The following is a 13096-nucleotide window of genomic DNA, read 5'->3' on the forward strand; positions in this document are numbered from 1 at the left end:
GATTCTAGCAAAAGACAGGGGTATGAATTTCTGATGGAATAGTACAGGACTCCTGGAAAACAAATACACAAACCACAAAGAGAACTTTTCCCACAGTTAAGCATTTTAGGCGGCAGATAAATTTTGTAATCGAAAGGAGCTGGTTAAAAAGACAAAGGAAGATAAATTGCTATTTTGGACATTATGCTTTGAAATAAATAAAAGGTAGAGCAGATCCTATAGCCCTGTTTCCATATTTATTCAAACAGTATACAGAATTAAAGCAGTAACACAATACACTGAATTCTTATTTCTTATTCTTTCCAGAACTGTAGCCAAAAAACTTTTAACTGCCAACAGAAACAGGAGTGCTCAGTGACAGGAAATGCGTGTTTCTTACCCTTGCAAAGCTGGTTTACAAAACTATCCAGTTGTGGGCAGCAGTAAGGTTTTTTTTTGGTTCACAATGGGGCAATGAGAAAGCAAAATACAGAAATCAGATAAAACCTATTAGAGTCAATCCCTGCAAATGCAAACTAAGATTTTTTGTTATTTCTTTTAAATTAAAATCTTTTAAAGTATAACTTTTATTGCTTCTGACTCAAAGTTAGCGGCTCTTTACCACACCCTTTACTAAGTATGAATAAATGTGTTTATTCACATAAGATTTGTACTCTGCTATTTGCATTCCTTAATCTTAGGAACATGGTTCTTGTCATAGCACTACTACAAGAGAGAATTGGGACTGCTTTTTACTCCTTCTAAAAAAATTGTTTCTACTATGAGTCGCTATTATGAATCTACCATTCAGTTTCCATTCAAACCCTATTTCCGATCTTCTTCTAGGTTTCCCAACGTAAACTTCTTTCAGCCTGAAATTTCTCATGCTTAATTTCAAATCAGAGCAGAATTTGTTGAAAACAAAATTGGTGTTAATGAGATATACTATTCTTAAATTACTGGACTTTGGAAAATTAACTTTCTAGAATTCCAGATTCTTTTGTCCATTCATAACTTCATGGCAAGTGCACAAATTTCATACTAGTTTTATGCAGTAAGCCTCACTGATATCTTATATATCAACGGTCAAATTCTTTAATGCTGGAAACTCAGTCAGATAACCCAACAGGGATTATAAAATCTATCAGATGCCCATCAGGAATTATTACCCCTCTAAACACCATGCTGACAGAGTTTAACTGCTTTGAGTGCCACTGGCTATGCTGGGGGAGCCTTAAACCCCTAGAGTGCAGAAACATGGGTCCCAGAGCAGTTACTGGCTCAGTGGTCTATGGATCTTAACTTCTGTTCTCCTGTCTAGCACAATTGATTTAATGCAAGTCACACGAGAACAGCAGCACACATGTTTGAGTTGTACAAGCATGAAAAAAATTCTCTTACCACTGCTACTTGAAAAAGTAAAAGAAAGGTAATGATTTTTTAAAAGTAAGAATATACTGCCTTTAACATTAGTAGGATAGTACAATAAAGACAGAAATCTGTAGAATAGATATTTACAGTTAATTTCCCAGACCAACTTTAGTTTTGTCCCCACATTCTCACCTACCTGACTTACAAGCCACAGATCCTATCACTTTCTGTGCTTTCTTTTTCTGAAGTGAGCTGAAACCCCCATGCAACTTCCCCAACCACAGGCCAGTAACCTGACATTCTTCCAATCCACCTATCAAATACCAGTGGCTTGATTTATAATATTTATAATGCTAGAAGTCTGCATGGTACTTTACAGAAATAAAAATTCAATACAGGCCTCAAGAGCGCACAACCTAAATCAAACACACCAAATTAAGATAAATGACAAAGAAAGGGAGGGACAAACATTAAGAGAACGTGAGCTGTATTACATTTCAAATGAAGCTGTTAAGTTCTCTTTTTGGAGTCTTACCCCAGTCTCACTACAGGGACGGAATAACACAGGAATGGAGGTCATCAGTGGGCACTCAGGCTACAGAGGTGGGATGACAAAGGATTGGAAGAAGGAGACTGAGGATGGTACCTTAAGAGAGAGTTTTTGCCAGGTGTAGGGGGCACAATGAAAAAAGGCACAACGCAGAGAGTGGAAGGAGGAAAAAAAGGACCAGTTAGGTATGAACAGTTGGTACAGCACAGCGGAGCCAAAGATTCCAACTTTCACAATGTGCTCGTCTGATATGAGTGCAGATACCATTGTTCCCACTTCACCTTTCAATATGGATCAAATACCCCGTCCTCTAGACAGGCCAGACACTAGTGACAAGATTTGATTATATATATATATATATATATATATATATATATATATATACACACACATACACACACACATATATACACACACCACTTCTTATATTTACGTAGGAAACAGCTTTTAGGAATCGTGTGAGAGGGAACGACTTGTTTCTCTTTTTGTGCACCAATGGAAGCACTAGCTTAGACCAGTCATCACTGCTCAAAGCAGTTCTAGATGACAGAGTGGTAAAAATGCTGGCAGCCACAGTATGCTACCACTTCCACAGTAGCAAAATGGAGGGAGAATTTGATAAAATCTCAGGGAATACAAGGCCTTTGTAACCATCCTTTTAAAATGCAGCAGTGCACAGAGGGTTGCTAGCAGTTTGGCACATCTGCGGACCTTAAGAAGTTTTGTAAGCACAGGGTGGCCTGTGTGTCGTTTTCCATTTCCTATCCACTTTTTCTTCTACAGATAAGAACGGTAGGAGTTACCCAGAGGTGTTAATACTCTTTTGTTCATTTCAATTATTTTACCTACATTTATTTCAAGCCTAGTTTACAGAGTAACAGCCGTGTTAGTCTGTATTCGCAAAAAGAAAAGGAGTACTTGTGGCATTTTAGAGACTAACCAATTTATTTGAGCATGAGCTTTCGTGAGCTACAGCTCACTTCATCGGATGCATGCCGTGCAAACTGCAGCAGACTTTATATATACACAGAGAATATGAAAAAATACCTCCTCCCACCCCACTGTCCTGCTGGTAATAGCTTATCTAAAGTGATCATCAGGTGGGCCATTTCCAGCACAAATCCAGGTTCTCACCCTCCACCCCCCCACACAAATTCACTCTCCTGCTGGTGATAGCCCATCCAAAGTGACAACTCTTTACACAATGTGCATGATAATAAAGTTGGGCCATTTCCTGCACAAATCCAGGTTCTCTCACCCCCTCACCCCCCTCCCAAAATCCACACACACAAACTCACTATCCTGCTGGTAATAGCTCATCCAAAGTGACCATTCTCCCTACAATGTGCATAATTAAGGTGGGCCATTTCCAGCACAAATCCAGGTTTTCTCACATCCCCCCCACCCCCATACACACACAAACTCACTCTCCTGCTGGTAATAGCTCATCCAAACTGACCACTCTCCAAGTTTAAATCCAAGTTAAACCAGAACATCTGGGGGGGGGGGGGTTAGGAAAAAACAAGAGGAAATAGGCTACCTTGCATAATGACTTAGCCACTCCCAGTCTCTATTTAAGCCTAAATTAATAGTATCCAATTTGCAAATGAATTCCAATTCAGCAGTTTCTTGCTGGAGTCTGGATTTGAAGGTTTTTTGTTTTAAGATAGCGACCTTCATGTCTGTGATTGCGTGACCAGAGAGATTGAAGTGTTCTCCGACTGGTTTATGAATGTTATAATTCTTGACATCTGATTTGTATCCATTTATTCTTTTACGTAGAGACTGTCCAGTTTGACCAATGTACATGGCAGAGGGGCATTGCTGGCACATGATGGCATATATCACATTGGTGGATGTGCAGGTATACGAGCCTCTGATAGAGTGGCTGATGTTATTAGGCCCTGTGATGGTGTCCCCTGAATAGATATGTGGGCACAATTGGCAACGGGCTTTGTTGCAAGGATAAGTTCCTGGGTTAGTGGTTCTGTTGTGTGGTATGTGGTTGTTGGTGAGTATTTGCTTCGAAATATAACTACTTACAAGGAACACGGACCTAACTACTGATAGTGGAAAGTATCAGAGGATTTAATTACTTCATATGTCCTGCATAAAGAACAACAAGTAATTATTTCTGAGTTTAGAAGCCAAGGTAGCAGAAATCCCTTTTGATGAAGAGTCAAGCTGACAGCACAGATCCCTAGTGGCAAGGACACTGTAGAAGCATTCTACTTCCTTCTCCTACTGAAGCGCCATCTGTGTGCTACTTATTCCATCTGACATTTTAATTTCCACTTACCCGTTTCTTGGTTTTTTTAATCTTGGCATTCCACCTTCTAAAAGAGCCATTTTGCAATAGAAGTACTATTTGCCATACATTTCATAAAGAGGAGCTGAGTGAATTTTGAGCTTGAGAAAAGTGCCAGAAAATCAGCTTTATAGGCAACAACAGTGCTCAGGTCTCAACAGACTGCCAACAATAAGGAAGTGTCTGCACGAGCATAGTACTGCATTTTAATTCCTTTTGCATGTGCATCTATAAAACAAGGATGTGCTCCTAGAATGTAAAATAGATGCATTTAATAAATAGGAATGAACAAAAATCAGACAAGGCAGAACTTAATCCTTATGGTAGAGTTGTGTGTACTAAGGACACCTGCCCACAAGTTTGAAATCCATCCTCCCATTATTAATGGAAACAGGTGTATCACTTTACACCATCAAGACCATATATTGTATAAACATGTCTTGTTTTAAAAGTCTTTAAAAAGAACACAAGACAGACAGACAAACTGGACAAAAATTTCCCCACCCTGTGATAGACAACACTAACTACCATACTCCTCTCAAAGACACAAGTTTAATTTACATAGAAACGCTGGCCCAGATCCACAAAGGTACTTCAGTGCCCAAGTCTCCACTGCAATCCAAAAACTCTGACTGAACCTTGTAGGTGCCTAAACTCACTTATTCTCTAAGTTTTCATGGTTTAAGTTCTGTTGGTGTCTAAGTGTCTACCTCTAGGCATGCACACTACTGCCACAGGTGTCCTGACACCTATCTCCCACCTAAGCCCCAGAGCAATTCACAAACTGGGGGAAGATAGGCAGACAAACACCTAAAGTTGTGTGAACTGCCTGATCTGGCAGGTGTGCTCAGAGGCTGCCTACTGGACTGGGTCCTATTCAAAATCTGGCAGCAGCAGAAACCCAGCTTATAACGTTTGGCCCAGTGCTTAGAGTTCTCACCTGCGATGTAGGAACCCAATTAAATTCCGTCCTCTGCCAGATGGAGAGAAAGGATTTAAAAAGGAGTCTCCCACCTCTCAAGAGTGCTCTAACCACTAAGCTATTGGATATCCTGATGCGAGGCTCCAACAATCTCTCCTACTGAAGCTGTTCCACTGTGGATAAATAATGAAAGAGTGATTAAAGCAGGGGGACTGGACAGTTGGTCTCCCACCTTCCAGGTGGGTGCCCTAACCACGCTATCAAAATAGACCCTAGAATTAAAACCATTTATTTCTAATTTTCAGCTTCTAGCTCCTTTGAGGCCCCAAGTCTTCCAGAAACGTAGGCCCCAGAAACATAAATAGGGAAATAAAAATAAATGACTCAGTAAAAGATGGAACATTTTAAAGCTTGGTATGCTGCCTTATTCTACATCTAGCTCCTGCCATCTGAGATAGTCCTCTCTCTCTCCACCTCCTTGACGTCATCTCATTAGAAAGATATTTACTTACAAACTGAGAAAAGAGATTCAAAGGCCACTGATATACACCACACACAACTCAGATGTTTTTATATAAAAATTGTTCAGATCATAGCCACATTTTAGAACTATACTATAACCCTGATTCTCTACCAGCTTTGGATGTTTCCAAAGTCTCCAAAGATGTTTAAAACAGGAAGGATACACATGTAAAACTCCCAAGAGATGGCTGACAGTTTCTGGAAGTCTACATTCTAGGATCCCACCCCACAGCTCAAACCTTCCACAAACCTTGATTTAGAGGATGTCAGATGACTTGGCATACTGAGTTCTTCAACCTTACAGGGCAACAAGAATGCCACCTGCTGTTGTGGGGCTGGCTAGCTAGCTTTAAAGAGATTACACTCCAACTACAAAGCCATCAGGCCTTTTATATATTGGCTCTTTGTCGCTCTCTGTGGTTGGAAAACCTAAAGTACACTGACGTACAGAGTACAATCCTAAAAGTATATATTTATTAAGTCAGTTGTTTTATATGCTTCTGTAACGAAAAACACAATATTCCAACAAGGTACTTGAAAACCAGTCCAATCTATAAATACTTATGGTCTTCAGAAGAAAATGTGAAAAATTGCTTTAAAAAGTCTTCAAGCTCATAATCTCAAAAAAGTGGAACCTTAACTTTATATCATGTTTATTTTCCCTTCAATTGGCTGCTTCTTGGAATGACACCATACACTTCTGTCCTATTCCTTTTTTCTCCATAACTACCAAAATTAATAAGTCCCACTCACTGAAGGGTGGCAGACTCCCTCGTTTGGGGATTGACTTTAAAACTGCTTTTAAAAACAGAGATGATAAAGCTAGCTGTGTGGATTTCAGCAACATTTAAACTTACTCAAAGTCTGAAGTATCCCCTCAGCCTCAACCAAAAACAACTCCTTCCCATTATCATGTTCCCTGTTATTTATGAAACACCAATGTGCTCTGGGCTGTACAGGACAACATAAAAACAGTCCCAGTCCAGCAGAAGTTACAATATAGAAGAATGACAGGTTTCAGAGTAGCAGCCATGTTAGTCTGTATCCACAAAAAGAAAAGGAGTACTTGTGGCACCTTAGAGACTAACCAATTTATTTGAGCATAAGCTTTCGTGAGCTACAGCTCACTTCATCAGATGCATGCCACTGCTGATGAAGTGAGCTGTAGCTCACGAAAGCTTATGCTCAAATAAATTTGTTAGTCTCTAAGGTGCCACAAGTCCTCCTTTTCAATACAGGAGAAAAATGTTAGAGTGCACTTGGAAACCAAAACAAGGGATTGCCTTAGGGCAGTTTTAGCATATTGGTTTGTTTGTTGTGGTCATTATAGAATATTCAGAAGGAAACAAGAGAGGGTGTGAGTCATGTAATCAGGAGAAATTAGAGGAAAACAAGGTCATGTCCTTCTCTACTGATGCAGGCATCTGGGCGCTTTAGACACAACATGTCCATTTTGTTCCTGTAGCAAGAGACAGCTGTAAGAATTTTTCAACCACCTCTCAGTGCTTATTGCACCTCCTGCTCCCAGACACTGCAACAGCAGCCAGGGAACAACCAAGGCCAGGCTCACGGACTTCTACAATCTGTGCAGCTGGCAGAGGCACGCCTCTAAGGTAGAGGTGATGCCCAAAGAGACTACAGTCCCCAGCATGCTGCGGGCCAAGCCTAGAGCCTTTTAGGGGGGCGGAGCTGCGACTACAACTCCCAGCATACACCGTGGAACTGGGCTCCTCCGGGCTCGAAGAAGTTAGTCGTCCGTGTCGACGATTAATCCCACAATGCACTGCTCCACCTTAAGACCGTAGACCTCTCCTAAGGAGTAGACGTCAGCAGGCGACAAACGTCCCACCTTACGGCGCGCGAGAGCAGCACCGGCCCATGAAGACTACAAGGACCAGCATGCAAGGCGACGCCCCCTTGTCACAGACAAAGCTTGCGCCTTGCATGCTGGGGCCCGTAGTCTCCTTAGCCGGACCGTGAGAACCGACTGCACCACTCTATTGGCCGCTTCACCCGTCACTCAATAGACGGGCAGCCAATCAGCGTCCACGTGCGCCCCGTCATTCGGTGAGAGCTGAGCAGCGATTAGAGGACACGACTTCTCCCCGTGTCTCCTCTCGTGCTCGTGACCCCGATTCATTCTCCTCGCCGGAAAGCGGCGTTATCGCGATTTGCCGAGACAGCCCCCCCCCCCCCCATTAGCGCGACGAGAGCGCAGCGCGCGACCGGCACAGGAGCAGCGATGGCTCCTGCCCTCCCTGCCAGCTGCTGGCGCCCCCCTTCCCCGCTCACCTGGGCGGCTGCCGCGGCCCCCGCTCGCTGACAGACTCGCAGCATCTTCGTCCTCAAAGGCCGGGCACTGTGCGCGGTGGCGTGCGGGAAAGCGCCGTGTGCGGTAACTCCCAGCAGCGCCGCTGCCTCCGCCCCCACAGCCCTCGCACGCACTGCGCAGACGCAGCAACCGGCGGTGCCGCGCCGTTGTGGGGCGGAGCCGCACTGGGAGGAGATGGTGACTGACGCGAGCGGGCGCCCAATCAGGACTCGGAGAATATGCAAATAAATGGCCCGCGAGCCAACATGAGTCACGCTGGCCGTGTATCGCGCCCAGGCCTCAGGGTGGGGCGGTGGGCCGGGGTGGGAGCCAATCAGAAGTGGGGGAGCTGGCCGCTGGCAGTAGGCTGGCTAAGGGGGGAATGTAACTAAAGGGCAGTGGGTGAGGTGGGGCCACACCCCAGCCAGCCCCCTTCCCCCCCACTTGCTCAGAACATGCTGTGCCCCATGCCTGGCCGAGCTCTCAGTGCCGCGCCTTAGGGGCCCGCTACGGCTCCCACCTCAGAGGTCACCCTCAGGGCAGGCAGGAGAGTCTTGGGGCTCAAAACGAAAAGGGTCCAGTCATAGAATCATAGAATATCAGGATTGGAAGGGACCCCAGAAGGTCATCTAGTCCAACCCCCTGCTCGAAGCAGGACCAATTCCCAGTTAAATCATCCCAGCCAGGGCTTTGTCAAGCCTGACCTTAAAAACCTCTAAGGAAGGAGATTCTACCACCTCCCTAGGTAACGCATTCCAGTGTTTCACCACCCTCTTAGTGAAAAAGTTTTTCCTAATATCCAACCTAAACCTCCCCCACTGCAACTTGAGACCATTACTCCTCGTTCTGTCATCTGCTACCATTGAGAACAGTCTAGATCCATCCTCTTTGGAACCCCCTTTCAGGTAGTTGAAAGCAGCTATCAAATCCCCCCTCATTCTTCTCTTCTGCAGGCTAAACAATCCCAGCTCCCTCAGCCTCTCCTCATAACTCATGTGTTCCAGTCCCCTAATCATTTTTGTTGCCCTTCGCTGGACTCTCTCCAATTTATCCACATCCTTCTTGAAGTGTGGGGCCCAAAACTGGACACAGTACTCCAGATGAGGCCTCACCAATGTCAAATAGAGGGGAACGATCACGTCCCTCGATCTGCTCGCTATACCCCTACTTATACATCCCAAAATGCCATTGGCCTTCTTGGCAACAAGGGCACACTCCCCCGCTGGGAGCAAGCCTGTTGAGCTGATTGCAGCCAGGGCCATGTGCTGGAACAATTTGCACAGTGGTGCTGAGAGCCATTGTACCAAACTGTACACCCTGAATAGGATGGAATCCACTTCAAGCCAGGGGGTGCGGCAGCAGCGCCCCGAGTTCCAGCACCTATAATTGCAGCGTGAGCTTAGGGCCAAGTTTGTGCCAGAGACTCCAGCTAGCAGGCGCACCTGTTCAGTTCCAGGAGGTGGGTGGGCACAAGCCCGCCAACAGCTGAAGGTCCCTCTCCCAGTCTAAGGGGAGGAGCAGCTGAACCTGGAGCTCAAATAATTTCAGGGAACAACTAATGAGGAAACAGGGCCAGGAGGAGTGAGGTCATAGGGCCATAAGCAAGGAACCGGAGCTGGACACTGAGCAGAGAGCCCTGGACAGCTCCCACTGTTCCTCAAAGGTGTTTAGGGAACCACTGGATGCTGCCCAGAGGAACTTATGCCCAGACACGTGATCGGCTGCAAGAATGGAAAGAGGCCCCACAGTAGCAGAGCTCCTCACCATCCAGCGTCCTCCTCTTGGTTTTATAAATGGCCACTTTGACCAATGCCAGGAGGAGATTGACCAGGAGATCTTGTGACTTTGTGGGGCCACAGAGAGGATGTGCATGAATCAGAAGGTGAAGGGAATAGTGCAGCCAAAACCTTAGGAGAAGGTTCTGGAGGAGCCAAAAGAGGGGCTGCAACCTGGTGCACTCGAGATAAATGTGCGCCAGGATCTTCCTTGCCACCGCAAAAAGGGCAAGTATCAGGGATGAGGGTGTACTACGCCAAGTACATGCCTGTGCTCACAGCTCCATGAAGGAGCCGTCAGTTCATATCCCCGGCAGGCAGTAGGATCAAGGTGGAATATAGGCTGGCCTACCGGGGTTCTTCCCCCTCCACAGGTGGTAGGTCCCGCCACTTAATGTCAGGGTGGGACACGAGGGTAAGGAAATGAAATGTGTGAAGTATCAGCATGTACAGATGTGCCCTTGGCACGGTTCAGAAATGAACCAGCTACAGATCACACAGCTGGCTCAGATTATGCAGGAGGGGAGCCTGGGGCCTTGCAGACAGGGGCCCAGTGAAAAGATCCAGAGAGCCAGGAGTGTGGGGCAGGGAGCACCCTCTTGCAGGACCTGCTCAAGGAAAGCCCGAGAGGCAGGAAATAAGGCTGCCCTCGCCTCCTGGAGTACACACCAGGGAGTTGAGGGGTGGAGAGCTCCATCCGCCAACCAAGTGCCAAAGGATCCACCCAGTCCCCCTGGTCATAGTCCAGGAGGTCTCCAATTCCTGTGGCATCTGCCAGGACCAGCCTCTGTCGCACAGGGGAAGACCCCACCACTTGCACACCTAGTTGGGGGTTGTGTAGCAGGGGCTCCACGAGAAGATCTGCCCTCTCGGTGACCGCTATGGACCTGGTCACCAAAACCAGCTTCCAGGTCCGGAAGAAGACCGGCAGCTCAGAGCGGTCTTAAGGAAGACCCTTTGGATTAAGCTAAAAGAACTGCAAGTCATATGGGAGGCAGGAGTCTACAAATCTGTAGTACAGTCTCAAAAGGGAAGAAGCAATTGCTCAGGCAGTTTCAGCCAACCCCATAGACACTGCTGCCATCAGCCCTGCCTGCCACGGTTTTCACTCCTTTCCATCCAGCTAATTGGCTGCTTGCTCCGGTCCCCGCCTCCTGCCCCTACCTCACAGTCTCATCAATTCAGTCTAACTCCCATTGCTGTCCCTGCTCTTTCCGATCCTGTGCTTTTCCTTTCAATTCATCCCTTCCTTCTCTCTGCACTCTGCACCCACTCCTGCCCTACAATGTAATCCATTATGTGTAATAAAGTAAAACACACACACACAAAACACAACATTGTGAAACTAACATGTTTTCAATCACAGTTCTCTTTTTAGCAGAACCCATCCTCCCCCATTGTATCTGCCTATTTAGATTATAAACTTTTAATGCAGGAATTTATTGAGCTGGAGACTGTAGGTGTGACTGTAATAAAAATAATTAAGGGGTCCTGATCTTCACTGAAGCCTCTAGGAACGAAATATTAATTAATATTCTGGGTCAGAATTAAGGAAGATGCTTCCTTGGAACAGATTTGGGAAACACAGTGTAGTCAGCTTTCACTTATCCACATAACCTCTGGGTGAGGGTCAATGAGGATTCTTACTGGAGAAAGTGTCTGACTATGGGGTAGAATCTGGGTTAAGAATTTCTGGAGGGGGGCATTTTAGTAATTACAGACCTGGGGACAATAAACTGTCTGTTCTTTGTAAATACTGTAATTTTTTGCAGATCCACTGTGTGTCTGGAACTTCTCAGTGTTTCTAGCATGTGTTCTGCTTTATTTATGTCAGGATTAATTTGCCCTCTTCCTGCCTGAACCTATTAGTGGGAGGCTCTGATCACCCAACTGAAGGGAACAAACATAAAGGATCCCATTCTGCACCGAAAGAATCACATTTAAGTTACAGAATTACAGACTCATTTGTTAGATTTAAAAACACTGTTGATAACTTCACTGTATAGTCATATCTGATAGTATTTTGGAAGTTATAAATAGAGATATTTGAGGAAAAAATAGCTGTACACCTTTAACTTCATGGAAACACTCACAATGGACTGGGAAAACTGCCTCCAGATTTCCAGCTAGCAGTAGTTACCAGGTGTAATTCATATCATCTACACTTAGCAGGAATGCTGCATCCTTTCGTTTGGGGTATGGTTATCCATTCCTTTGTCACCTGGAGGTTCGAGTACAGCAATATGTTTTGTGTAGGGCTACACGTCAAACAGTTCAGAAATTGCAACTAGGATAGATTGTAGCTGCCTGCATAGGAAGGTCTTGATCCTGCGATAAGAACTGTAGGGCAATGCACACTATATGGGTGCAAAGGTCAGCTCATGTGGCTTTTATTACTATGGCTATTACATGTGGCTATTACATATTACATTTTATTACATGTGGCTATTATTTTATCCACCAGGACCTTAGTGGTGTTTTCTGCTAGGAATGCATCTTGCCTATAGAGAACAGGGCTTTTAGGAAGACCATGAAAGACAAAAATATTAAATGATCAGGAAGAGAAGATGTAACTGAGGGAAGGGTGGGATATTCTGCAGGGTACTTTCTACCAGCCCTTCTCACATTTTCAGATTTCCCTGGGTCCTGATGCTGCACTTTTAATGCAAGAACAGCTGCATTACTACAAATGGCTGGGTACGGAGCCTAATGTTGCAGTGGATGAGGGAAGTAAGGATTTATTCCGCTTTCACTTTTGTCAGAATGCTACTGAATGTAACCAGCCCACCCAGACATCCAAACGCATCTAATCAGGCACTAAGGTACCGGGCGCCTCTGAAACCCCCCAGAAGCGATTTAACGCTTTCCTGGCCAGCAAGACACTCATTGCGATGAGAGGACTCGGAATGTGTAACCAAGTTGGAGCTGCTGCACCGCCACCCTGCCCACAGTGCAGGGCCGGGACTAGGGAGCACGTGCACTGGTTGGCACCCGCTGCACCAGGGCGAGTAAACCTGGTAACGCCCAGCGCAAGGCGGAATGGGGCTGCATGCCCAGCTTCTCCCGCCCCTGGGGCACGCGCACTTTGGTGGGGAGGGGGCAGCCCGGGGGCGGGTAAGGAAGGAAGAGCCTTGAGCCACCGCCCTGTTTAGTAAAGGATACTGCTCCGCGTAGGAATGTGCTACCGGTAGCACTTATCAATACGTACTGATTGTAAGAAACTGCTATTGTATTAAATTGCTACCTGATGGACCAGAACTGATTCCTAGAGAACCCCACTCATTATGCCCATCTTATTTACCGTTATGTCCATCTAGGTTTTATTTCCATAGTTTGTTTATGAGATGGTCATGGGAGA

The 13096-nt window shown here is 45.6% G+C and overlaps 1 protein-coding gene across 5 annotated transcripts in view; it reads right to left on the reverse strand.

The window, feature by feature from the left end:
- IMMT (inner membrane mitochondrial protein) overlaps nucleotides 1-8110 on the reverse strand; it is a 52528-nt gene extending 44418 nt beyond the window's left edge. For 4 of the 5 annotated variants that reach the window (XM_073342857.2, XM_073342856.2, XM_073342855.2 and 1 more), the window contains exon 1: nucleotides 7945-8109. In XM_073342857.2, coding sequence (XP_073198958.1) covers nucleotides 7945-7989 — 45 coding nt within the window. In that variant the 5' untranslated portion in view covers nucleotides 7990-8109. Of the gene's footprint in view, nucleotides 1-7944 lie in introns of all 5 variants that reach the window. The other variant, XR_012158770.1, reaches the window with a different exon arrangement.
- Between the last annotated feature and the right edge of the window lie 4986 nt (nucleotides 8111-13096).

The sequence above is a fragment of the Lepidochelys kempii genome, chromosome 4, assembly GCF_965140285.1.
Source record: "Lepidochelys kempii isolate rLepKem1 chromosome 4, rLepKem1.hap1, whole genome shotgun sequence".
Classification (NCBI taxonomy): Eukaryota; Metazoa; Chordata; order Testudines; family Cheloniidae; genus Lepidochelys; species Lepidochelys kempii.